The sequence below is a fragment of the Pieris napi genome, chromosome 12 (genome assembly GCF_905475465.1).
Source record: "Pieris napi chromosome 12, ilPieNapi1.2, whole genome shotgun sequence".
Classification (NCBI taxonomy): Eukaryota; Metazoa; Arthropoda; class Insecta; order Lepidoptera; family Pieridae; genus Pieris; species Pieris napi.
This window is the reverse complement of record NC_062245.1, coordinates 10096001-10122365: the sequence shown is the minus strand read 5'-3', so window position 1 is coordinate 10122365 and position 26365 is coordinate 10096001. Positions and strand designations below refer to the sequence as shown.

The following is a 26365-nucleotide window of genomic DNA, read 5'->3' as shown; positions in this document are numbered from 1 at the left end:
AAAGGTAGTTTCATGTGGAGAAGAATGGGCTAGAAACTCCACACTTACTCTTTTAAAATAGGTTTACAATATTTTGTTACATTTGTTAAATAATTATATGTGAAGACAATGTACTCTTAGAATAAACTACTATACTAAAAAAGTTAGTATACATGTTCCTCACATATTTACAAATATCGAAACCGTAGAATATTAACATTAAAGAGTAATAAAAATATTAAAAAAACACAACAAAACAGTGTGTGAGATACAAAAAAAATAATTACATTTGTAGCACTATAAATTAAAAAAAAAATAATAATAATATGTTAAAGCAAAAAATCAGCAACTAATTTGATTTTGTTTAATGATATGATACATTAATGTGTTTACTAATAAAAATACTTTCTGTGATATATAATATAAAAAAAATGTTTGAATTTCAGTTGATATTTACGGGACTTTTGGTTGGTCAACCTTAGTGGACGAAGTTAACAAGATAGTCGTATTTGCGAAACCAGCGAGCAATCAGGGCTTAAGTAGGATAAGTTATCAACCGATTGGAGCTTCGGGAGGTTTCCCTAAACTCGTGCAGCATATAGATAAGGATTTATTAATGATGTACAATTATAAAGGTATTTGAACACGTGGTACAATTTCTTGGCCTCAATATTATATTTTTTCCGTGATTATGTTTCTATGTTTCTCGTTAAAGTAGGTGATTAGCCGTCTATGTCTGAGACACGCCGTTTGTTGTTAGGATACGATTCAGAAACGAGAAAACGTAACGTAACGTCGTACGTTTTATTTTATTTATAACAACGAATATAAAAATGATAATACACAATGTGGTATCAGTAATAGATACAAATAAATAATATAGAACAGGTGGCAACACGCCGCCCATGGGCACTCTGGCATTGTCAGCTTTTTAATAATTAGTACGCTCTTCTCTTAATGGACCTTTCAAAAACTCGAATTAGATCGGAAATAACGATCGCGCGTGCCGTTTGAGATTGGTCAATTTATGAGTATGTATCCTTATTAAGTTTACTAGTCCACCGCGCGACAAGATACATCAGTACCTCCAACGGGTTCTCCCTTTCATCGCGCGTCTTTTGTTTTTCTTATCCCCCTGTTATCACCGCAATGTTTTCTCTCACCACCTAATCCAGTCTTAACCACAGCTAGCCAAGGTTTTTAGGAACTTTAAAGTCGATAGTCGCACAGGCTAGGCTAACATCTCTAAAGGTGATTGAGATGAGTAACTTGAATCACGTTGTTAGTCGGTTTCCTCAGGAAACAATAAAGGTCAAATGTACCTATTTCGTTTAGTTTAGTTTAGTTCCAAAATCAATTATTACAATTCCGAGTTCGAAATCTTCGTTTTACTTTTAGGTTAACATTGCTAAATATAATGTGTCATTAACGTGTAATATACAGGAACTCTTTATTCCAGGGCGAGCACTTGCTAATGGTGTATTTTTAAAGGATCACAAATCATTGATTGCGTTCAGTATGGAGAATGATAGACGAATAGGAGCTGTAAGTTTTCTATTAAAACATGTTAACTTTTCTAATTTACACGGTATGTATGTGATTTTTTTGGAATTAGATACTAGGCTTCCACACGCGCTAAAGTTGGTAAGTATAAAGCTATTGCATAGATTTTATCGCGGGCTTTGAGCGTGGCAACCGAATCAAGAAATTCCGTAACGAAAATAACCTAACACACGATGACGTAATATAGTTGCGGCCAATACGCGTTAGAGCGGGACAGAACGCATATTGCTTATTCACATTTCTCTGACGAGCGCGGCCGGTGCAGCCGGTACGCGTTAGAGTGAGACAGACTATATAGGCTGATCTGAGTCTGGCAGAGTAGTAGATTGAATTAATATCAAAGAAAAAAAATACTGTATAAATAAATAATAATAATTGATAAAAAAATGCTGTGAAATAGCTTTACCGCGGCATTCCCCGAGTGCCACACGTTTTTTTTTATATATAAATATAATTTCTAAGGTATTAAAGTCATTAAAGCTTTTTTATTTTACACAAAACTTCACTAAAACGTACAAAACGAACTATCGCGCATGGAGAAGAACGAAAGTATATGATTGCAAGTGTAATAACTCAAAATCTATTACATTGATCGGACTATAAATATGTTTCTTCTTGTATTATATATACGTACTTGAACAAACATAAAGACAGCCTGCACCTCGACACTTGGCTCGGGCGTGAACAACAGGTTATCCTAATTATTACAATATCATTGTTATAAATATCGACTTTATCGAATTATGTTTCGGTGGAAGAAAAAATTGTGACCAATTTATGTTCCACCGTCACATAATTTTTATATATTTTATTTTTCTTTAAATAAATAAACCAATCTAAATCTCATATATTCCAACATAGAATATAAATCCATGGTTCCTGCTGATAGAGGACAAGTCTTTGTTTTTAAGTTATGTTATTATTATTAATTACTTAAGATATCATGTGGAACATGGTGTAATGGTTGCAGCTCCTTACAAACGTTTATTAAATGATTTTTGAATTGAATTGAATTGATTAAATATTTGTGAAGTCGTTTCATATCCTCTGCTTTTTAATAGGTCGCTTTTCTCAGTTACAACACCACAAGCGATGTCTTGTCAATAGTAAAAGACCCGAGCACGGAAAAGGCACTGCTTTTCAGAGAAGGTACAGTAGGTTCGATGTTTGGTGCGGCTTTACACGCTGCAGACATAGATCACGACGGGTTCTCGGATTTGTTCGTGGGAGCGCCTGGATTGCCCTGTTGGGTTGGAAGCTATGAGGTGGGAGCGGTTTACATATATCTCGGAGGGGAAAAGGTAACATAATATCTTATATTTGATAACTATTTTGCTATTGAGAATGCTTTTTTTATAAGGTCATTTGCGCGAGTATTAGAGGACTTAAGCAAGTATAAACACGTAATTTAAAACACTCACGAAATATATAAAAAAGACAACTGTGTATTGAAGAAAAATTAATTGAACTGGGCAAACGGACAGGAGACTCATCTGATATTAAGTTATACCGCCGCCCATAGACACTAAAAATGCAAGAAAACCCGCAAGTCCACTTCCGGCCTTTTAATAATTGTTAGCTCTTATCTTAAAGGACCCTAAGTCAAATTGGTTCGGATATCTGTGGAAAGGTTCTATTAAATAAGCACAGTTTGAACATACACATAATGAAAACAAATGTACATATGTGTACTAATGTACGTACATAATAAATACAAATAATGAAAAAGATTCACATTGTTGTTAATAAGTGAGTTGTATGTATTTAAATAGTTTTAAAATTGCATTATGTCTTAGTGTAAGCTGAAGAAAAATTAATAAGAGAAAGATGTTTACTTCGATGTTAAAATTTTAGGCAAGATTTAGAACCAAAGCGAATCTGTATATTTGTGGTAAAGAGGATGGTTCACGGTTCGGTGCAGCCATTGCGTCAGCTGATCTGGATGACGATGACTTACCAGGTCAGGATATGTAAATAAGAAGTAGTCACTATTCCATATAAGGGATAGAACGTTATATGCATGTCTGCTAATATAATATATTTTTTAGAATTGTTTATCAGCGCACCATACGAAGGATCTGGCACGGTCTATGTTATCTCTGGCAGAGAAGTTAAAGAACAACTACTATTTAAGAAAGAAAATCTTTTAATTAAAGATTTGAAGACGCAGGAGATAAAAATTTCAGACTTCCAAACGTTTGGCTTCAGTCTTCATGTTATACAAGCATTTAATCAGACGCAATTAAATGGTAAGTTTATTCAAAATTACTTGTGGTCTAAGATCCCGATATACAACGATTACAACAATTAAACATACTCTGGACTGAAATTTGCTAGGCAACCCATATGGATTATATTTATTGACATAATAAATTAAATATAAAATACGTTTCATTAAATAAGCATCTCGGTGAAGGTCGTTGTATATCGGGATCTTATACTATTGGTCACAAACACGTGTGTCAATGGTGGCATATTTCCTTCATTTGTAGGGCTGAAATCATTTAGGGGGCTACAGTTTATAACAAGAATGATACACGTGTACCTTCTAAGTTATACATACACATACAAATACTTACAGAGAACACACAACATACAAAAACTATAATATATACATGTGCATCGTTGGCAAGTGTGCACAAAGTTTTATAGGGAAACATTAGAATGATAAAAGAGAAAAGAAGTTATACAATAAAAATAAAGACTAGATTAAGAAATACATATTTGCTTTTTAAAAATTTAATACATTGCTGTAAAATTAAAAAAACAAAAAAAAATATACTACTAATATTTTATTTATATCTATTTGACAACAATTTAGCAACGTTTGTAAAAATCTTAAGCCATAATATTATTTATATACTATATAAATAATATAGTATTCTATTTATTTATTTATAAAAGCTTGCCAACGCTCGGCACACTGATACATTGATATAAGAAAAATAAAATACAATTTTTAATGTGTCATGCTACAGGCAAACATAGCATATAAGAAATAATAAAAATAAATTAAGCAAAACAATAATATAATTTAAATAAACATTCAACGAAAATAGCTCTCAAAGTGCGAGGGGAGCAACTATGGATATCCAGATCCAGCTCGTTTAAAAGAATTTTTTATTTTTTTATTTGTTTAACGGTATTCCTACAGCTACTTACGAGTACTATACAATATTCAAAAAATTACACTATACACAAGCCAAAAACGGAATACACATTTAAACACACACAAAGCACAGGTACACCTATACAAATACAAAAAAAATATATAAAGAATACCTATATGTATTTATAATAAATTCTAAATTCTAAGATTCATAGTTCATGAGGAATAACAAAGCCATTTTATCTAATAAAGGATACTTGAGTTTTTATATAATTTCTTAAGCATTTTTTAGATACATTAAATATAACTATTTGCTGGTGATTATTATTATTATTATTTTTTTTTTTATACTATTTGTCATAAATTATTTCAATTTCAGCTTTAGCGGTTGGCAGTCCGAACAGCCAGCGAGTTACTATATATCGTAGTATACCTTCAATTACCGTAACATTAAACGTAGTAGGTGAACAGGTAAAACACATGTTTTTACACGCTTTATATTAGTTTCACCTGTATGTATGTATGTAACCGACTCCTCGGACTCGATTTTGACCCACTTTTAACGGACAGATTTAATTCAAACTTTGCGCACCTGTCAAAGATCGATGACAATGCAATAATCCGAAAAAAAAAATGAAAAAAAAAATTAACTAAAAAAAATAAATAAATAATAGTTAAAAAAACTAGAACATACGCTTTTAAAGCACATCAAACTAAAAAGTGAAAAATAATTCCTAATTTAGGCTGAAAATGGTAATGAACAAAAATACTGGTATTATTGTGAAAAAGCGTGGGGCGCTCTGTGCCATATTTTTCGTCTATCGAGCATAATTTATTTTAAATAACGTTAAGTTACACAAATCGCGCTTGGAGTTAAGGGTGATTTCTGTGGTGCATTATTAAAAGTTTATTTCCATTTTACAGGTAGTGCGTGAATCTCACGATAACTTCACGATGCCCGTTAAAGTTGGAATAACATATCCCAGAGCTGTCAATGTGACGGCAAGTATGTATAAACTTTATTTTCTTCATTCTTTCTAACTTTAAATTAATGTTTATTCTTTGTACGGTCAAAAGTTTTCGATAATACAGTCAGAATATATGATAATGTTAGCAACTTATAGTATCAATTACGTGGAATCTTTATAACTCGAACCTCGTTAAGTGGAAATCCTCAGTAAGTCGAAAATAATTGCCATTCCCTTCCGCTGAACCGTTAAATACGCGGTATCTCGAATTATTTAGACTTTGTAACTCGAACAATATGTTATTTCCCTACGAAGTATTGATAAAACATCTTTATGTTCTATAACTCGAATTTCAAAACGGAGACTCCGTAGACCGTAAGTCATAGTTAGTAAAATATAATGACGTCTTACTTGGAATAATTCCCCGAAATAATAGCAATAAAATCCAAAATGAATGTTCGGGTCCGGACATGTGGCTTCTAATCTATTGTTTTTGTCTTGTAATGACAAATTATGTGAAAAATTATGTATTAAAGCAAAAAAAGATCCACCAATTATATAAGAAATAGCAAGCCTTTGGGTGCGGCAGAGGAGAATTACCTATGTATTACATACCTATCCTTAAATAAAGAATTCTTATTAAGTACGATACTGTTTATTATATAAGGAACTTTTACAGAACTTACCGTCAAAGTCAGCCTTGCAAGTACCATGTTCGCCGAAATTGATGGAGATACCGAATATGAACTGGATATTACGGATATGAGACCGTATTACTTAATAAATGTTACAGTCAAAATGGTGAGTACGATTCGTGATTTAAGGTGAACGCTTTATTATTTATCACGGAGAGCAGACAGAGACAGCATCATCGGACGTCGAGGCAGAATACGAAATTCCACTCGTATCACCTCGACGTTCCTCGTTCCACAACTGTGGAACCAACTGCCCACTAAAGTGTTTTGCAACCAATTTGACATAGGATCATTCAAGAAACGAGCGTACCAATAACTGTTAAAAGGCCAGTAACGCACTTGCGAGCCTATATGTATTTCTTTATTTCCAACACACAAATGCACAAAAAGAAGAACAATTAAAACAATAACTAACCTTAAAATATAATAACTAAAATATATTAAAAGGAGTCCCTTTAAACAAGGTTCCGGAGATACTGGCAGCGTTCCCCCTTTGAATCGCTAGACTAATTCTTTGTCCGCGGTAGCTGCCAGCTCTTCGGTCTCCTGTGATGTCGACTAACCTTTTTGATATTTCCTTAAAAAGCGCTATATAGCATATTGACACTGATATCCTTTCAATAGAAAAATAAGTGTGATTGGGTTTAACACGTTGTATAAGAACTTGTCAATTTGTGCGTTTTCAGAATGACCACGATCCTCACATATACAAATTCAAAGCGGAAGTGAAGACGAAAGAAATAAAAGGTAAGTACACATCTATGTTACTCATAGCTTAATCTTTTTCTCTTAGGACGATGTCTGACGCCGTGGTCAGTATGGTAACATCTGGAAGGGACTGTCTGGTTCAATCGGTTACTGCCACCTCTCTCGTTGTGTAGATTTTGAGGACGATGCGTCTTTCACTTGATCATCTGGTTGGTGAACGTCCGCGCGATCTTTTACTTTTTGAGTTATTAACCACGATTAGTTTCTCTCGGCTCTGCTCATTCTATGGCTAAAATATAAAGCTTCGTCTCAATATTTTGTCAAGTTTATACATACTGCAACTGATGACGTACCACAATCATTTCTCACTTACCCGAAGAAGTTCTGAACCTTTTGATAGCTTGATGACTTCAATAGCTGAGTTAGCCAATTGTCTGAGACTGAGATCCTTGGTATTTGTTACGTAATATAACTGTCAAACGTCATTAGCGAACTCGCCGTATGTTTGGGGTTTACCTAGTATATTATAGAGCCTCCTGTATATATAAGAGATTCCCCTTTTATTAAGTCATTTAAATAGACCCAAAAAAAGGGTTTGGTTCAAAACCTTTGCAGTTGCAATCCAATAGGTTTCTGACATACGACCGACTCTGTACCTTAGATAACATTGTTTTTTAATTCATTTATTTATTTATTGGAAACTAAACAGATACATCACTATATAGAAAAAATTAAAATAAATGTAAACTTAAAATAAATAGACATATTGGACATATCCTCGAAAAAAGTTTACTTTACTTGTCAATATGGGCAAAAGGTGATTTAGTAGTAATTTAAAGGCCGGCAACGCACTTGCTTTCTGGCAATTTGGGTGTCCATGGGAGGCCATATAACATCAAGTGAGCCTCCAGCCCGTTTGCATCCTGTTAAAAAAAATGTATAAATAATTAATTAAATTAATATTTTTTAGATGTATACGACAGTTCGATTGTAAGACTAAGTTCATACAGCAAAACAGAAATAGTCCGCGATATTACACGCACCTGCGACGACGATGTGTGTAGACCTCGACTATCTGCGACCTTTGATTGGTCAGGAAGGTAAATTATCTGATAATACTTCTCTTATCTTCTAAAAATTAACTTAGTTTTTCTAAACACATTTCACTTCACTCCGCTCGGAGTTCCAGCGCTCCCTGTCGTGTGCCACCGCACCAGCAGGTACTCCTCCACTCTGTTGATCCAGCGGTACCTAGTCTCCAACCACTGCGCCGGCTCAGTAAGCTTCCTTGACCGCCCATTCGCCTATACCTATTTTAACCTTGTTTTATTTATAAGCAAGCGAAGTTTTAATATCTCGCACGCTCGAGAATGTCGAGATGACTTTTTTTTACAACTTTGCAGCCCACCCCTTTCTTTACGTTACTTGCAAATTGTCAGATTAGTGAAATATACACTTCTTAAGCTGCGTACGGATTGCGCGTACCCTGGTACGCGTACTCAGTTTACGCGTATTCGGAATTTGAACGGAAGGTGAATTTCACCGGGTCTTGTGGGATAGCACACTAGTTGATTATCGAAATAACGATTTACGCCAAGATGCATGGAAGGCAATTTTGAATAAAAAAATTTTCTCCACTTTCTTCATAATTTATTTATCCTCCATTAGCCTATTTCCACACTGTAATCTTTCACGATACAATTTTTTCATCCACCATCTAGGTTTCCGTTTGATTCTACATTTTTTATTTAAAATGTGTTGAATAATGACTAACACCGCAGCAGTGGTGGTGCACGCAACCGCTAACTTTGTCGGAATCATGGCGAATGACTGGGACTCGCGGAGCGCTCTGGATCGATTGACCTCGCGTACAGGTTCGCGGCGGTCCGTACAGGAGCTGTACGCGTATCCAATGTACGCGTGGACAGTGTTTCCCAACTCAAACTCAAACTCAAACTCAAAAATATCTTTATTCAAGTGGGTAACCAAGTACACTTTTGAATCGTCAAGTTAAATTAATCGTAAATTTACATTTACTACCAGTTCGCAAGTCAAGGGCGTAGAGCGGGTAAGAAGAACTGGCAAGAAACTTTCCGCCACTCTTTTTAATCGCCAAGTATTGTCATACAAATTGTTTGAACTGGAGCAATTCAATCCCAAGGATTAGGATCATTTAAGTAGTCCTCAAATTTATAAAAAGCTTTGTTGATTAATTTTCGTTTAACGAGGGCTTTAAATTTATTTAGTGATAATTCTCTAATTTCGCTTGGGAGTTTGTTGTAAAAACGAATACAATTTCCATATAAGGAGTGGTTTATCTTTTGGAGCCTGGTTGGTCGTACACTCAAATTAGTTCTATTTCGCGTATTATACTGGTGAAAGTCACCATTTGTTTTAAAATCGTTTATATTTTTTTGGACATACAACAAGGCTTCAAGAATATATTGACCAGATAGTGTCATAATATTTAATTCCTTAAACCTATTCCGTACCGACTCCCTCGGAGAAACACAACAAATACCCCGAACAGCCCGCTTCTGCAGCACAAATATGGATTGAACCTCTGCAGCAGCACCCCACAGTAAAATGCCGTACGACATAACGCTATGAAAGTAGCTATGATACACAATTTTAGCCGTGTCCTCATCAGTAATCTGTCGGATTATCTTTACTGCATATGCTGCAGAGCTCAGCCTATTCGAAAGAGTCTCTATGTGTGGGCCCCATTGGAGTTTACTATCTATTGTTATGCCTAGAAAAACAGTTTTGACTAACAGTTTTAACTACGCGTAACACAGGAACGCGCTATCCGTACGCACCTTTAGCATGTAATTAACTCACCCTACGTTAATCTGACGCGCTCGAGAAAGTCTGATGATTGATTTTTTTTACTAATCTGATCCTTTATTGTTGACGGATGGACATATATATAAAGCTCATATTTGGTAGAGATACTTAACCATTAATCTGCCACGCTGTAGTAAATCCCGAAATCCCCTCTTGGGCTCCCCAGCTAAAGGAATAAATTGTATTTTTTTCCTAATGTACACTAGTTAAACACTGTTTAAATAATTTAAGGAACGATACATACACATTGGGATCCTCTGTAGAGGAGACGATGACGGTGAACGTGCGAAATGACGGAAATAGCTCGGATGTTTCCTGCGCATATATCAAAGTCACAGGAGCACCTGTAAGTAAAACTAAAGTAGGATTTAATAAAAATAACAGGTAATTTTTTCATGGTTACAGTTGAACATAAAACTGAGGGAGAAAGTTCTATTTAGATGAAGTAGGTTATAAAAGCTTGCCTGTCTCATTCATTAACTCGTCTCATTATTTAAGGGTTTTTAAATATATTTATCTGTCCACAATTAATAAATTAGAAAATAATTCATTGGGGCATATTATGAATGATAAAAGATAATGTGTGATATCAAGAAAATTTGTTAAAAACTGAATACTAATATATTTGTAACAGTATTAATTGTGTGTTTCGTGGTTCTAATTAATTAATATAATTTGATGCCTGAGAGTCTGACAAAACAGTCATAAGTAGATGTACACAAAAGCCTATTTCACAAGGCTTTACAGCCATTTTAGATTATTTATAAGTGACTATACATTTATGAACCATTTTCAAGAACCCGCCAAAAGTTTGGCAAGATGGCGTCGGAGCAGTCCCTACGACGTACCATGCTTTTAAACTCGTCAACAAACGTTAAGTTTTGTATGTGTTAATTATCGTTATTAATTCACACAAATACACATCATATCATTCAAAAATAGTCTTCGAAATTAAACTCCAAGTCTGTATTATATGACATCGTTGTCGATTTGACTAATCTGTGAGGTCATGTGTTCAAAAACTTCCGTGCACTAAAGGTCATTTTGCTGATATTAAGGACAAAAAATAAGACTAATCAGAGAAACGGTTACAATCGCTGACTGAGTCCCATTTACTTTAGTAGATTATTAATAATTCATTATACATTAAGTTAGATATCATACTTATATTTATCCCATACAAAAAATTGCAGGTCGCCTTACTCGAATGTGATCAACCAGAGGATTTGTGGTACAGATGTAACTTAAAGATCGAGAGACATGAAAGGGTGAGACACTTCTTATATATAGTAGAACTGGCTTCAAATTTCCATAAGTTAACTAGGGGGTTAGGGTTAGGGTAGAAGGACTCCTTTTTCCGCAATTAGACTCGTGGTTGGTCCGTTGTGCGTACGAGTCCTGGCTAATTTAGCCAGCCTAGCTCCTTCCAGAAGCACAGAAGTCTCCTGGGCACTTCACAGGCTTCCCGGAGCGACCTCACCGTTCCGAGGATTTTTTCACGTTGATTAGCCACAGCCTCGCATTCCAGGACTACGTGGGTGACTGTTTCTTCTGCGCTGAAACAGCCTCTGCACAGGGGGCTGTCTGTCGCGCCTAGGATAAAAAGATGTTTATTTAGGAGGCAATGACCCGTTATTGTCCCTATCATTATTTTGAGGTTGGTTCTATTTAAGTTAAGTAGTCGCTTTGTCAGTTGCGGGTTTACTGCTGGCAGAGCCACTTTGGACTGTCTGCAGGCCGCACCATGCGACCATCGTTGTTGCTGGAGTTCAGCGGATCTCTGGCGGATCCAGGTTCGCACCAGCGAGAAGGACAAAGGAAGGAGCGGATACGGGCCAGCAGGCATCATTCCGGAGCCTCTTCTCGCAAGCTCGTCCGCAGCATCATTGCCGAGAGATCCACTGTGTCCCTTTATCCACTGTAAGGTAACCCTATTGGTTCGGGTTATAGCCTCCAGTGCTTCATGACACTCCAGTATTAGTTTGCTGTTGGTTTTTTTGTTTCCGAGCGCCATCAGCACGGATGCACTGTCGGATACGAATTTAATGCAAAAGTCATTAATCCCTAGCCGCTGCACGGCTCTGGCTGCTTCGGTTAAGGCGACACATTCACATTGAAAGATCGTGCTCTGTGTGCCCAAGGGTAGGTGTATGTTGATGTTGAGATCAAGAGAGAATATGCCAGCGCCTGAGCCAGACCCTGTTTTGGATCCATCTGTATATATACGTAGCTCATTCACGGTCGACCGGTCATGTTCCTCTTCTCTCAGTTGTATATGATATTTCCTGTTAAATATTAATTGGTTAGTGATTCTATCACAGGGCGCAGCAATAAGAGGTTGATACTCTGTTGCCCTGTTGAGAATCGCTGTGTGTGTACTGTAGTGATTTTTTCCCCATAGATCTAGTACCATAAGCCTGATAGCAGCCAGGGCTGCCTCCTGCTGTATGTGTAGGTCCAGGGGTAAGATCTGCAGGGCCATCTCCATTGCTGCGGTTGGTGTTGTTTTCATGCAACCGCTAGCAGCGGACAAAGCAAGCCTCTGGAAGCGTCCGAGTTTGGTAATTGCCGTTTGAAGTTCTGTTCTGGGCCACCAAACAAGGGCTCCATAGGCAAGCATTGGCCTAATTATGGCAGTGTATATCCATAATGTTATCTTAGGCGATAGGCCCCATTTCACGCCTAGCATCTTTTTGCATTGATAAAAGGCGATCGTTGCTTTGTTTAGTTTGTGTTCTAGATGTTTGTTCCAGAGCAGTTTACTGTCCAAAATCACACCTAGGTACTTGATTTCATTCTTGAGAATGAGTTCAGTGTTGAAGAGTTTCGGAAGTTTGTACGGTCCAAGAACTCTTCGGTTGGTAAAAAGTATTAGTTCTGTTTTTGATGGGTTGACAGATAACTCGTGCTCATTGCACCATCTCTCAATCACTTTGAAAGCTCGTCTCATGAGGTCACATAAGGTGCTTTCAAAGTTCCCAGATATCAAGATTGCTATGTCATCAGCATATCCCACAGTGAAGAGATTGTCAGCGTTGAGTTTTGTGATTAGTTCATTAACCACAAGGTTCCACAGTAGCGGCGATAGAACACCTCCCTGCGGACATCCTCTGCTGACAATGCCTCGTGTTGTGGAGTTTACCGTGAACTGTATAGCTCGTTGTTTTAGCATGTTGTTTACCCATTCTATAAGGGTTGATGGTACTCCACATGACCTTAGTGCTCTGGTTATACTCGTGAAGTTTGTTTTGTCAAAAGCACCTTCGATGTCAATGAATGCACCAAGGGTTGACTGCTTTAACTTCAGGGAGTTGCCAATGCGAGACACGACGCTGTGGAGTGATGAGTCCGTTGATTTGCCCGAACTGTAGGCATGTTGATTAGGGTGTAGGAATTTGGATAGCGATAACCGGCTGCGTATCTCCAGGTCTCCTAGCCTCTCCATCGTTTTTAAGAAAAATGAAGTAAGGCTAATAGGCCTGAAGGACTTCGCTTGGGTATAGTCCTCTTTACCTGGTTTTGGGATGAATATGATTTTTACTTCTCTCCATTTCAAGGGTATGTATCGGTGGGCTATACAGGCTCGGAAGACAGAGACAAGATAGTCTACTATTAAGTTCCCACTCCATCTTAGTAGGCCTGGGAAGATGCCGTCCAAACCAGCCGCTTTGAATGGAAGGAAGGAGTTGATTGCCCACGTTACTTTTTCATTAGTGATTATTTTGTGAGCTACTTGCCAGTCTGAGCTGTCGGTGGCTCTCTCTGAGTATGGTTGCCAAGCCTGTTCGTTGGCAATTGTGCAACCCGGAAAGTGTGTTGCCAGTAGTAGTTCACATGTTTCTGAATCAGTTTTTGTAAATGAATTGTCAGGTTTTTTAAGACAACCGATCGAGTGATTGGGCTCTCTGGAGAGGCATGATTTCACCCTGGTTGCCTGGTTGTTGGTTTCAATACTGGTGCAGAAGTGTCTCCAACACTCCAGCTTCCGAGTACGTAAAAGTTTTTTGAATCGCCTTCTCGCGACCGTGTACTTGTCCCAGTCGGTGGGTAACCGTGTGTTCACTGCTCTATTGAACAGCTTCCTGACCTTCCGTCGGTGTCTCTCCAGTTCGGGGCACCACCAGTTATGTCTCCCTCCCCATCTTGGTATGGTAAGGGGACACGACCGTTCATAGCTTGTCAGGAGTAGGGACGTTAGGTTGTTTACATGTTTGTCTATGTCTTGTATGTTTATGGTGGTTGGTATCGATAGTTTGTCTACCTCGGAGCTGATAAGTCTATGAAATTTTACCAAATCGGTTCTCCGTGGTATACGTCTAGGTTGAGGTTTAGGTAGCTCCCCTTTGATTGCAAAGCGGATCCACCTATGATCAGAGCATGATAACTCGTTGGATACGTGCCAGTCCTGTATGTGATCTGACAGACCAGCAGTTACCATTGTTAAATCAATAATAGTTTGCGAACGCGCGTTGATAAAAGTTGGTTTTGAGCCATTGTTTGCCAAGATAAGGTTATTGCTAAGTATAAAATTAAGCATGTCCTCACCTCGAGTGTTGGTACTAGCGTTACCCCATAACGTGTGGTGCGCATTGGAGTCCGCCGCGATGATTAGCTCCAGTTTCTCCCTCTCACAGTAGTCAGCCAGAAGGCCGAGTTCTGGAGTGGGCACGTCCTCGTCACCTGGTAAGTAGGCGGACGCCAGGACGACGTCTGGTTGATTGTTTCTGTGTAACCTAATAGCTGTAAGGTTCCTTGAACAGAGTTCGTTTATTAGAAATGCTGGTACATGTTTAGGCAAGATTATGCAAGTTCTAGGGTTACTTACGGAGGTATCCAGTAAAAGTTTACCACCGGTGCTGCCCAGGCCACATATCTTGCCATTCCTGATCCACGGCTCTTGGATCGCGGCGATGGTCTTCGGATTGGTCTCCAGCAGTCTGCGTAGGGAAGCCGACGCTGTCTGACTGTGCTGGAGGTTAGCCTGGATGAGGTCAGTTCGGCGATGGGGAGGAGCGCAGACAGCTGTCGCTGAATTCACTCCCCCCGGTCTCCTGAAACAACTCATCATCCGAAGTTAGTTGCACCGGTGACGGTGGATGTGTAGCTACCTCCATAGGGGCGTGTGTCCCGGTGACCGAAGCCGCCCCCGTCAGAGACGTGGACGGCCCCGACCCCGACGACGCCACCCCCGATGTGCTGGTAGTTGTTGGTGGGGCGTTGGCCACCTGCGAGGGTTCATCTCTATCCAGGATGCGGATATAGATGTTCCCCATCAGGTAGTATAAACGCCGATTACGCTCTTTGATTTTAGGGATCTCAAACTCTGGCACACGAAAGAAGAGGGACACGCCTGTCGGGTCCTGAGTTCTTCGTTCGTGTGTCAGGGTCCATGATCTGATGTTGAGGTGGCGGTTTTGCCTCGTGATCAGTTTCCTCAGTGTTTCCGTGTTGCCACTGTAGTCTGGTACATGTAGCAGACACGGAATCCTATTCGGAATCGCCGATTGAGGCCGAACCACCAGCCTGGTGTCAGGTACTGGATTTGTGATGACATCACAAGTCCCGGTCAGCCAACCCAGAGTGTAAGTGTCCTCGCACCAAGTTTTGAGGACACCATCCGAGAAATGGGCCTTACCCCGGAACCTGATGTCGTTGGGCTCGGTAGTTAGGGTAGCATCAAGATCCGCCAGGAGCTCGTCTTGAATTTTACCCTCGATTTGTAGGCGGATGTTATCCGCCTGTTCTTGTGTCATATCCACGAAGGGCTCAGTCATCACGGCAACACAAAGCTCGTTAGTTTTGTATGACGCTGCCGCTTCCGCGTAACTGGCCGAGGTCCCTGCCACCGTCTGAGGTTTGTTGGGTTTGACCCTTTTACTTTCCCCAGTCGGTGTTACGGTTTCCTCTGGCCGGTCGCGCTTCTGGCCCTTCGTGGCTTGGTTGGTTTTGGAACTCTTAAATCCCTTGCCGCACCCAGAGCAGCTAGGCACGGGCGCAGCAGTGGATCTTTTAGGCTTCGGTGTCCTTTTCCCGCCTCTCTCAACTGTGGTTACAGCGGGGGCAGTTCCAGGTTTCACAGGAGGCCTCGGAGCGCCGGTGACCAGCTTCTGCTGTTCCGGCGCCCTTATGGCTCTCCTGTGCCGTCGCCTTTTGGAGTTGCTTACGACCATTTTGAAAGTCGGCTCCTGAATTGCGGTCTTCAGGGCCGACATATCCATGGTCGTGGTTATTGCACTGGACGTGCCCACCGTCGCAGCCTCGGTCTGCCGCATCGCTCTTGCCGCGGAAGCCCCCCCTTCAGACGCAGACAGTGCTGTATCATCGTCCGGGGTTGCCATCTTTGGCTCGACCGACGCAGCCAACCTGGCCGCAGCAGTGGTCACATCCTTGTGCGGTTGTATAAGGGATTCCATCGGATTGGGTACGGGCCGGAGTGCAGCCCGGATTGGTGCAACCCCAGCCGCTGCCCTCTCCTTTGGGGTCCATGTGTGTGACAGGGGCATCAGAGTATCGCGCCACTGGTGACTTGCACCGCGACACGTCCAAAGACGCAACCCTGGGTTTGTTGGTGTTAGTGTTTGTTCTGTTAAGTTTTTTTGCCTCTTTATCCATGAGGTGATATGGTTTGAATTCACCTTTGGAGCTCTCCACCCGCCACGGAGCCCTCACGTCGGGGACGTCCCTTGCTCAGCAAGCGACGTCAGAGCTACTCCTCCGGTATAGAGCCGGCACGTAGGGAGGCAGACGCATCTGCACGCAGCAAGGAAGTACGGAGCTGTTCACGCCACGAGACTATGACGCAACTCACCCCGAGTCCCGTACCGCGCCGACGGCCCCCCCCCCACATCCCGACTCTCGCTCGGCAGCCCGCTTATGGGATGCCACAGCCGGTTGACCGTGGTTAGCTAAACCCCGGCCTCCCGTGTGAGGAGAAATCCAGACCAAAGAGGTGTGTTGTGTGCAGCGCACAACTGTTCCGGCGCACTACTCCACTCAACCCCCAGGATTCCTTCATCCTCCCGTACGGGTCCCCGCGCACGGCACAAACACGCGGGAGGTCATTTACTGTCCACCGTCCTTCCTGTTTGGACGATGAACTCGCAAGGACATGACCTCTCCATCCCTGCAATAGTTCGCTTGGCGGTTTTAGTTACGTCTAATACATAGGGTATTAGACCAAGAACAGGGTCGGCAACCTCGAGAAGGCTAGTCCACCAAACTTGCTTTGAGGGGATCATAGCGACTTGCGCTACCCCCAAAAGCCACGCCTCCCTACCCATCAGAAGGATGTGGTAGGGTGGGTTTGCACCTATGCTACCATGCAAGCATGTCGTACTGGGAACCGTAGAAGCATAGACCCAAACCCCCCCCTCTCATAAGTTAACTATCGTAAGTAATTGTTGTGCAACGGGACGTTGAGAACTTTTATTGATTAGAGTGCGATCAGCAAAAGGTACTTTGTTACTGTGGTTACTATTAATGGAATTAATTATAACACAAATTTAACTTCAATCCATGTAAAATATGTAGTCCAGGAAATTAAAAATATAAAATTAAAATTTCCCTAATAATAATAATGATGATAACAATAATGGTTTTAAGCCTACGTCAACCCAGCCTTTGCCTTTTTCTATTAAATCCTGGAAACTAATGTGTGTAAAAAGCCGCATACATTTAGTTTTAAATTTAGATTTACTAACTTTATATGTACTCTCTGAGTTACCAGTATAAACAGGTACAATTACTGCAATGACGTCATCAGACACTTTTTTCACATCATCAGATTACGAAATTCCACCCGTATCACCTCAACGTCCATATATTTTGCCACGCACCACCACTATATGGAACCAGCTGCCCACTAAAGTATTTCTGAACCAATTCAACGTAGGGTCGTTCAAATCGAGCGTGCCTATTCTTAAAAGGCCGGCAACGCATTCGCGAGTCCTCTTCCATTGAGAGTGTCCATGGGCGGTATCACTTAACAAAAGGTTGGCCCCCTATTCTATAAAAAAACTGGGGCCTATGTGCCGTGCGTGGTTCGACTGTTCGAGGATACACCCTTTTGAAACAAATACTTCATTCTGCTTAACGGTAATTGATGGGCTAATATAATATTTCGTCTTATATTATTGTTTATATGGTAAAAGTGGTCACGATTTCACCAGATACCCATCAAAATACGACTGAATATGAAAAGACCGACGAGTACGGACGAGAAGCTGGTTGTGGAGGTCATTTTATACAACGACTCACCAATGTCAAGGGTTAAATCCGAATATGAGACGGAAACAAAAGTTATACCTTATATATTGAATCCGAACGATATTGTTGTAAGTGGGTAAGTAAATGCAACCATACAAAAATACCTTAATGATTTTATAAAGTATATTAACGTTTAATTACGTCGCTCTTAGCAAAGATTTTTAACATTACCTGGCGTATTTTTATTTTATAATTACAAATAACAACAAGATACATACATTATTAGGGATACAACAGGCGGCCTTGTGACTTATAAGCGCACTCTTCCAGGCAACCCTGGTAAGGAAAGAAAAACTAAAAAAAATACTAGCCAAAATTAATCTAAAATAAAAAAAAATGTTGCTTAAATGCTGTTTATGTTCATGAATTACAATTCAAAATGCAAAACAAAAGAATTAAAAATACGTGAATTACGAGTCAGAAAGTATATGGTTAAGAATTGTTTATGTAGAAAACAGAATTGTACTATGAACAATTTTTATTATAAAACAGACGCAACAATACGCCTTTGGTAGACAGTTTCAAGTCAGTAGACCTTTACAGCAAATATTTAAATGAAACCTAAACATAACAATCAAATATATAGTATTTACAATTTTCTTAACCTACATAGTAATAAAATTAATTATAAATAAATAAAAATAATAATAAATCAAATTTTAAAAGTTTGACCCTTATGGCAATGTACCTTTTACGCTGGCAGCATTTACGATTTGGGTGCATTTTAGAAAACAAAACACATTCCAATACCGTACATCGTTAAAAATATCATAACATGTATAAAAGCCTGTAAGGCGAGATACATGTTGACAAAGAATATGATCATGCGTTAATAACACATCAACATGTAATTAGCAACAATATTAATAAAATTAAACTTATAAACATAAACTAATAATAATAAAATAATATACATTGAAATAAATAACGAAACTTAACATAAACTAAAATATATCATTAAAAGGAGTCCCTTTAGGCAAGGTTCCGAAGATACTGGCAGCGTTCCCCCTTTGAATTGCTAGACTAATTCTTTGTCCGAGGTAGCTGCCAGATCTTCGGTCTCCTGTGATGTCGACTAACCTTTTTGAAATTTCTTTAAAAAGCCTTAAAGCGCTAGGACCCCACGGACCAAGGGTCTCGACACCGAATGGGACAAAATCATGCATTTACAGTGATGTCATGTGCGAGTCGGTAACTGGAGATTTTTAATTTAATAATCTATTCCTTCTAGATCGACTCGCGATGAAATTATAACAGAGAGTAAGCTGAACAATGAGAACACGACGATTAATATCCACGCATTGTTTACGGTAAGAACAACTTAGAGTTGAGATTTGACGCTAAATATGACATCCGTGTATATGTCACCGTAAAATTGTAAAAACCGTTAGATTGTAATCTATCTTGCGAGATTGTAAACTGTCGAAAGATTGTGAACCTCAACGAACTGCTTACAAATTAACGTATTATTATTCGGTAGTTATATGAAATTGTTGGGAAGTAAAATTAATCTGTAATTGACCAAAGAAGTTTGAATGATAACTAAGTTAGTGAAGTACAATCTACCGAATAATAATACGTTAAATTGTAAGCAGTACGCTGAGGTTCACAATCTTTCGACAGTTTATAATCTCGCGAGATAGATTACAATCTAACGGTGTTTACAATTTTACGTTAACATATATTTGTCATTTTTGACAGGAGTCACACTTAGCGCTAAGTCTTTGTCACGTCACTTGTCATTTATTTATTTTCCTTATTTTCTATTTTTACAGTAACTAAACATAATATAAACAAAACAAGTAAAAACTTAAAACCTAACCTTTTTATAACTAATTATTAATAATGCAATTCTTGTGAGTTCAGCCAGTGTGGAACTAAATATATCCGTCTCACAAGCAATAGTGTTTAGGGTGCGCAAAACACGCGTAAATGGTGTTTCTCTGAGTAAGTTCGTACGCGCCCGAGGCACTGCCAGATTATGCGACCGCTTACCACGCCGAGTGTGGTTATTTGGCACACGCAGCCCCAATCTCTCCAATATTTCCGCATTATAAATCTCTAAGGACCTTTAAAAATATAATGTGATAGTAAAGTCCCTCCTTACCTCTAACTTGTTGTATCCTACCATACCCAAGCCAAACAAAGTTGATAATTACTGGGTAAAATGGGTACACTCCATATAACCTCATTTGTCTCGACTCTGAATCTTTTATGTTAGAAATGTTATGAACATTTATAGGTTACTAATGAGAGATCAGTGCTATGGAAAGGCGTAAAGGCCGAACTTGTAGCTAGCGGCCACAGCTTCATAGAAAATTTTAAGGTAGGTATATTTATTTAATTATTTCGTATTTCTACAGCTAACAAAAAAATATATATACAGTGTAAACTCTTTATAACGAATTTCAAGGGATCGAGCACTTTTATTCGTTATAGAGAGGGAAGAAAGAATGTATGGGTATTGGGTTAAACCAAATAAAATACACTCATATTTTTACGTTATAGAGAGGTTGTCGTTTTAACAAATGGCGTTATAAAGAGTTTACACTGTATATACCAACAATTACACCAAAAATATAGCCAAAGACGGAAAACGTTATATTTACCTACAAAAACGTTTACAAAAGGGAAAAACTAATAAAAATTAATCAATACATTTAACTAACACCAATTTGGCTGTGTTATGTGATGATGTAAAAGTGAGGATATGTGTATGTGGAGTGTGCTCATGATGCAGGTGATTTTGCGCTATGGATATTCTCATTATGTACCTATATGATTTCAATTTAGTTACATTATTCCTAACTAAGCCACATATAATGTTATCATAATCTGAATTCAGCCTTTACTTGCAACTTCATTTTGCGGGGAAATGTTATCATTAGATGTCGAGAGCATTTCGTCATAATAAAAAATGTGACATTTCATAACTAACCGTTTTTAGGTATTTCTAGCTCTTTCATGTCTCGTAGCATTTCATGCTACTTAAGAGCGGGCACTAAACAAAATCACACATCATAGGTTTGATTTAATCTAAGTATTTGATTTAAAAACAATAAATATGTATTGATCCCGCACTTTATTTTTTTAATTAGAGTCAACCATTGAAATGGTGGATTGGTTCAACCACTGAAATGGTTGACTCTAATTAAAAAAACACATTAGTTTGGCCAAGAGCTGTTAATAGATTTTATTAAATATTGTATATTTAACGAGATACGATTTAAATATAAAACATTTAGAATTTATCTCACTTTCAACTTCGGGCGTACGTTCGTTTCACTAGTCACTAGTGCGGGCTAGCCTTATGCGCGCTCTTAATGTTTTCGAACCGACCAGATTCGAGTAAAGATCATACAGCTGAGTGGCTTTATCCTAAACCATTCAAGGCCACACAGGCGAGGTATGGAAGTTATTGTGTTGGCGGTTAAGTGTTTGTCGTTTGCAGCTAGTCGATGAAAATTATTAAAACCGAAATAATTGTGATAACAGGTGTTTTCATCAGACTTCCAGGAATGTTCTCTATCGCAGAACTTCACATATCACTGCAATTTAGATATAAAACCGAACACAGACGTACGGATAGGGACGACGACTCAGTTATTAAAAACTGAAACAGGTACTTACCCCAATATTTGTTAGCCCATGGGCGGATCTAGTTATTGTGTCAGGATACACAGTTGATAGGATTTTTCTTAAAACTTTATATTATTCGTTATCTTCTTCCAACATGTGAAAAACAAATCGGAGTGAAATGATTTTTATCTAAAGAGTATTTAAAAACGGTTAAAGCTGTCCAGACTCAAAGTCTGGACAGCTTGTCCTCCAAGATCTGCACATAGAAATCATTTTATAATTAGTACGTATTTTTTTCGGCCTCAACCGGGATACAACATGTATCCGAGCAAGGCAATTATAATAAATTATGTACGCGCTAATGTAAGGAAATATTTGTTAAAATTGTTCTTGATGTCTTTTTATTGACAATGGCTATAGGCCTCACGCTAAGATCAATGTGGATGAAACCCAGATATATGTTTGACCGGTCACTGTCCTGTCACCGATGTTGAAGTGATTTAGATATTTAAAGCGACGACTCATTGGTCTAGTGGTTAGTACCCCTGACTGCGAATCCATGGGTCCCGGGTTCGATCCCCGGCTGAGACGAACATCGATGTGATGAGCATTTCGTGTCGTGCTTAGGTCTTGGGTGTTTAAATATGTATTTATATGTCTATCTATCTATCTATCTATAATATGTATGTATATCCGTTGCCTAGTACCCATAACACAAGCTTCCCCAGCTTAGCATGGGACTAGGTCAATTGGTGTGAATTGTCTTAAAAAAAAAAAGCTTATATTTGGCCATTGCTATGAAATAAGTATGAATAAGAAATTTAGTCTTGGTGTCAAAGGACTTTTTCACTTTAATTACACGATTTCAGTGAAACAGTTGAGCATTGACAAACTGAAAACAATGACAACGCTGATACTGACAGTAAGCAATCGATTGGAACCTAAAGAGAAGATGTGAGTAAATAAAATCGTACCTACTAATTTTTTTCATAATACAGTATATTTTGGAAATGTACTTTTAGATATTTTCCGAAAATTGTGGAAAACTCTATAACATATGTCATATTTTAAAATTTACAGCCTTACACACACACGTACAATTAGTAAACTCTAACTTATTATTTATTTATTTATGTCTTAAACAACATCGAAGCTTAAAGATACAAGAAAATATGACGTCACAAATTTTACACATTTATTAAAACATGAAAATATCAATCTTGTAAAGAAAACAAAATAAGCAAACCGAAAAATCTAAAATTAAATAGAAACATAAATCTCATTAAGAGCGTATTACACAAAACTACGGTAAGTAGTTTGTTGTGGAATATATCAATATTTTAATTAATGTTAAATGTAAATATAAAAATGTAAATTAAGTTGTAAGAGCGAGATAGCCTATTCACTGGACCATTAAAAGTAGCAGATAAGCGAGCCGTAGGTACGTATATAACACTTTTAAATATATATCCAGGATTACAAAGAAAGGAATATTTAGCGAGGTCAGTATGAGTATGAAAGTTAAATATTTTATACAAATAAACTAGATCAATGAAGTCACGTCGGAGTTTTAGAGTATCAAACTCGAAATAGCCTAAGCAAGCCTTGTACGTTTGCAATAGACCACGCAAGTATAGGATTGCAAAGCTTTCTAAGAAAAGGTTTTTGAACAGTTTTAATGGTATATGCATTTTGAAATGTAGTGACCAGATTACAGATTACATTGTTTTATACAATAATAAATGCACCAAATCTCTGAGAATGTAAAACGACTAAACGATTATGTGATTCGTTTGATCGCAATTGGTTAACACCATTTCGTTGAACGCGTGAACGTCATGACGTAAAGCCCGTTTGCCCAATCACAACCGAACGCACCGTTTCGTCTAGCTTCTTTTGTTTTACTTTCTTGCCACGACGTTTCTGGTGGCCTTTCGTGAATTTGGGTGATTTTGGGGAATAGCCTAATAAAAAACGTAAAAAAACATGTTTACATTCCTCTGTAATTGTTTTATAAACAATTAAAAAGGATAATTTTTAACTGATCTATGTCTTCTTTCAGATTGACAACGACACTATCTTACCGTAAAGATAAAACATTTGCCCAGAATCAAACTTTAATAATAATCGTCGCGTGTGTCGCTGCGGCAATCATTTTAGCACTGCTGATTTTTGGATTATACAGGGTCAGTACAAAATTATATCCTTACTAGCTGATCCGGCAAACACCGTTTTGGCATGTATATCATCTATAATAAAAAATAGGGGTTGATCGTAGAGGGGTGAAAATTAGGGGTTGTATGTATTTTTTAATGCTGTATCATAAAAATTAAAAAAAATTAGGGGTGGACTACCCTTAATATTTACGGGTATGAAAAATAGATGTTGTCCGTTTCTCAGACATACCCAATATGCACACAAAATTTCATGAGAATCGGTCGAGCCGTTTCTGAGGAGTTTAAGCACAAACACCGCGACACGAGAATTTTATATAGGTATTAGATGTAATCAGAGTTATCTGTTTTGCTTTACTTTATACATAAAAAATTAAATCAGTTGGGCTGTAACATTTTTTAGGTCTGTGCCTCAGATTTCTGTATCTGTTTCTTGATCATTTGTCAATATAATAGGCAAGTAGGAGGTCAGTCTCCTGTGCCTGACACGCGCCGTCGATTATGGCCGCCGTCTATGGCGAGCCGGTTTCCTCACGATGACCGTTCCAGGGATGAGAGTGAGCAAACTGCTCTATACGTACATACAAGAAAATAGTATACCTCACAAAACAAAAAGAAACGTATAAACAAAAAAAAATGAGTCAATAATATTATAAAAAAAAAATTATTAATAAGTATCACAATGACAATATGTTGTACCGATTACAGATGGGTTTCTTCAAGAGGGAGGAAAAGAAGAAACTAGAGCGATTGAGGACTTCAATTGTGAGTCATGTCACATTCCTTTTAACTCCGAAATTTACTAAAAAGTTTTAAATAGAAGTAATATTCACTTAGTATTTAGATACGCTATGACTTTTGATGTGCGTCTAAGTTGACCATGCTTTCCACCCAGTTATGCACTAGTAACTTAAGAGATACGAAATGACAAAATGTTTATACATAATACGCCCCAAAGGAATTTAAAATCTGGTGAAGGTGAATCTGAGGGTGTCTATATTATAAACTAGTGGCGCTATTTGCTTAGATGCGTAAGATATACATGTATTTCTTAGATTATTTTCTAGACAAGTAAGTGATCAACCATCTGTGTCTGACATACATCAAAAGAAAAAAATTTTGCCTTTATACCAACAACCTTTAAATGGTGGCTTAGGATAAAAAATCCATGACGCACATCCAGGATTTGAACACATGATCTTAGGAGTAAAAGTACGTTTTAGCCAGCACTGCACATTGTCTCAAAAATGTTTATGTTACAGAGAAGACCTGCTCCCTCAGAACCTGGAATATCTGATCAAAAACGTGAGTCAGCAATTCCGTCAGATAATGAGGATTGTGTGAGTATATCACTAAGATAAAAATTAGTTGACTCTTAATACTGTCTTTTGTTTTTTTATTGAAATAAAACTGTTTTGACAGATATAAACGAATAAAATTTAAGTTTAATTTTAATCTTTTTATTTAAGTTTTGATTGGTTATGTATATAATATTAGTAGATTATAGAGCAATATTATGTTATCACTCGATTGTTTTGATATAAAAAATATCTGAAGGCAAAAAAATTTGGGGCCAATTTAAAGAGATTTTTGTGTTTAGTACAACTTCTGAACCAACTATATCGAAACAATAATTATTTCATCATACTCAGAAGCTATGGGTTATACGCTATCTAAAAAAGGGGTATTTAATAATTCAGCAAAAAAAAATTGTTCCCTGAAAAATTTAACTCAACTAAATGTTTTATCTCTTATATGTGGTCTTTACTTTTAAATTACTAATTATTTATTAAGAAATTAATTATACAATTATTAGACAGAGCTAGAAATCATCGATTGTTCGGAGGACCTCGTGATGCAGAATTTGCAAAGTTCAGAAACGGAATCACGGGATGAAGTGGCTCTTATTGAAAAAGAAAAAAAGATTAATTAGATTATTTTTTAAATTACTCACCTCTAGAATAACACAAAAATTTAATTGTATGTAGTCATATAAACAAATTGTATTACGTAAGGCGTGAGGCAAAATATGAAATTCCTAATCCCTATCACCTTGATGTCCGTCGTTCAACTAAGCGTTTTTAAGGCACTTTTCGCCATCCACCACTATGTGGAACTACAAATATTTCAGAACCAATTCCGTTTAAGTTTTTTAAAGAAAAGAGCGTACCAATTCTTAAAAGGCCAGCAACCCACAAGCGTTGTGAGTGTCACTCACTTGTCAGGTGACACTCCTCCGCGTTTGCCAAAAAGAAATCGCAATTAAGATTTATATCGCAATTTATGTTTCTATCAGATGCTAATATTTTTTTTTATTAAATAAATAATTATTATAAAAAATTGTTTTGTTTCGTATAGTGTAGTTTTGTGTTCATCTGGGCGTAATTTTAAGTAACAATAACAGTAGAATAAGATATTTTTACATTAAATCGAATTGTAAACCAAATGTTTAATGGTTGTTTTATTACTACAAATTAA

General features: G+C 37.9%; 2 protein-coding genes across 4 annotated transcripts in view; one reads left to right on the top strand and one right to left on the bottom strand.

The window, feature by feature from the left end:
• The window catches only part of LOC125054522 (integrin alpha-D-like), a 30679-nt gene extending 4346 nt beyond the window's left edge, over positions 1–26333 (top strand). Inside the window, exons 6-26 of one of the 2 annotated variants that reach the window (XM_047656479.1) lie at positions 426–614; positions 1439–1524; positions 2604–2843; positions 3397–3502; positions 3591–3791; positions 5031–5122; positions 5576–5657; positions 6299–6420; positions 7001–7061; positions 7993–8122; positions 10101–10215; positions 11063–11137; positions 18038–18210; positions 19366–19444; positions 20377–20460; positions 21630–21756; positions 22583–22667; positions 23776–23899; positions 24596–24652; positions 25150–25227; positions 25708–26333. In XM_047656479.1, coding sequence (XP_047512435.1) covers positions 426–614; positions 1439–1524; positions 2604–2843; positions 3397–3502; positions 3591–3791; positions 5031–5122; positions 5576–5657; positions 6299–6420; positions 7001–7061; positions 7993–8122; positions 10101–10215; positions 11063–11137; positions 18038–18210; positions 19366–19444; positions 20377–20460; positions 21630–21756; positions 22583–22667; positions 23776–23899; positions 24596–24652; positions 25150–25227; positions 25708–25713 — 2312 coding nt within the window. In that variant the 3' untranslated portion in view covers positions 25714–26333. Of the gene's footprint in view, positions 1–425; positions 615–1438; positions 1525–2603; positions 2844–3396; positions 3503–3590; positions 3792–5030; positions 5123–5575; positions 5658–6298; positions 6421–7000; positions 7062–7992; positions 8123–10100; positions 10216–11062; positions 11138–18037; positions 18211–19365; positions 19445–20376; positions 20461–21629; positions 21757–22582; positions 22668–23775; positions 23900–24595; positions 24653–25149; positions 25228–25703 lie in introns of both variants that reach the window. The other variant, XM_047656477.1, reaches the window with a different exon arrangement.
• Positions 14427–16369, bottom strand: LOC125054523. 2 transcript variants are annotated; one of them, XM_047656480.1, is made up of 2 exons: positions 14695–16369; positions 14427–14620 (listed from the first exon to the last, which is right to left on the bottom strand). In XM_047656480.1, the coding sequence occupies exon 1, from the start codon at positions 16280–16282 to the stop codon at positions 14861–14863; it is 1422 nt and encodes a 473-aa protein (XP_047512436.1). In that variant the 5' UTR covers positions 16283–16369; the 3' UTR covers positions 14427–14620; positions 14695–14860. The 2 variants fall into 2 exon arrangements, with proteins under 2 accessions (XP_047512436.1, XP_047512437.1); XM_047656481.1 differs by having other exon boundaries at positions 14427–14609.
• Positions 26334–26365: the final 32 nt, after the last annotated feature.

Coding starts and splice junctions, on each gene's coding strand:
- LOC125054523 (XM_047656480.1), bottom strand. CDS start 16,282: ATGGAATCCCTTATACAACCGCACAAGGATGTGACCACTGCTGCGGCC.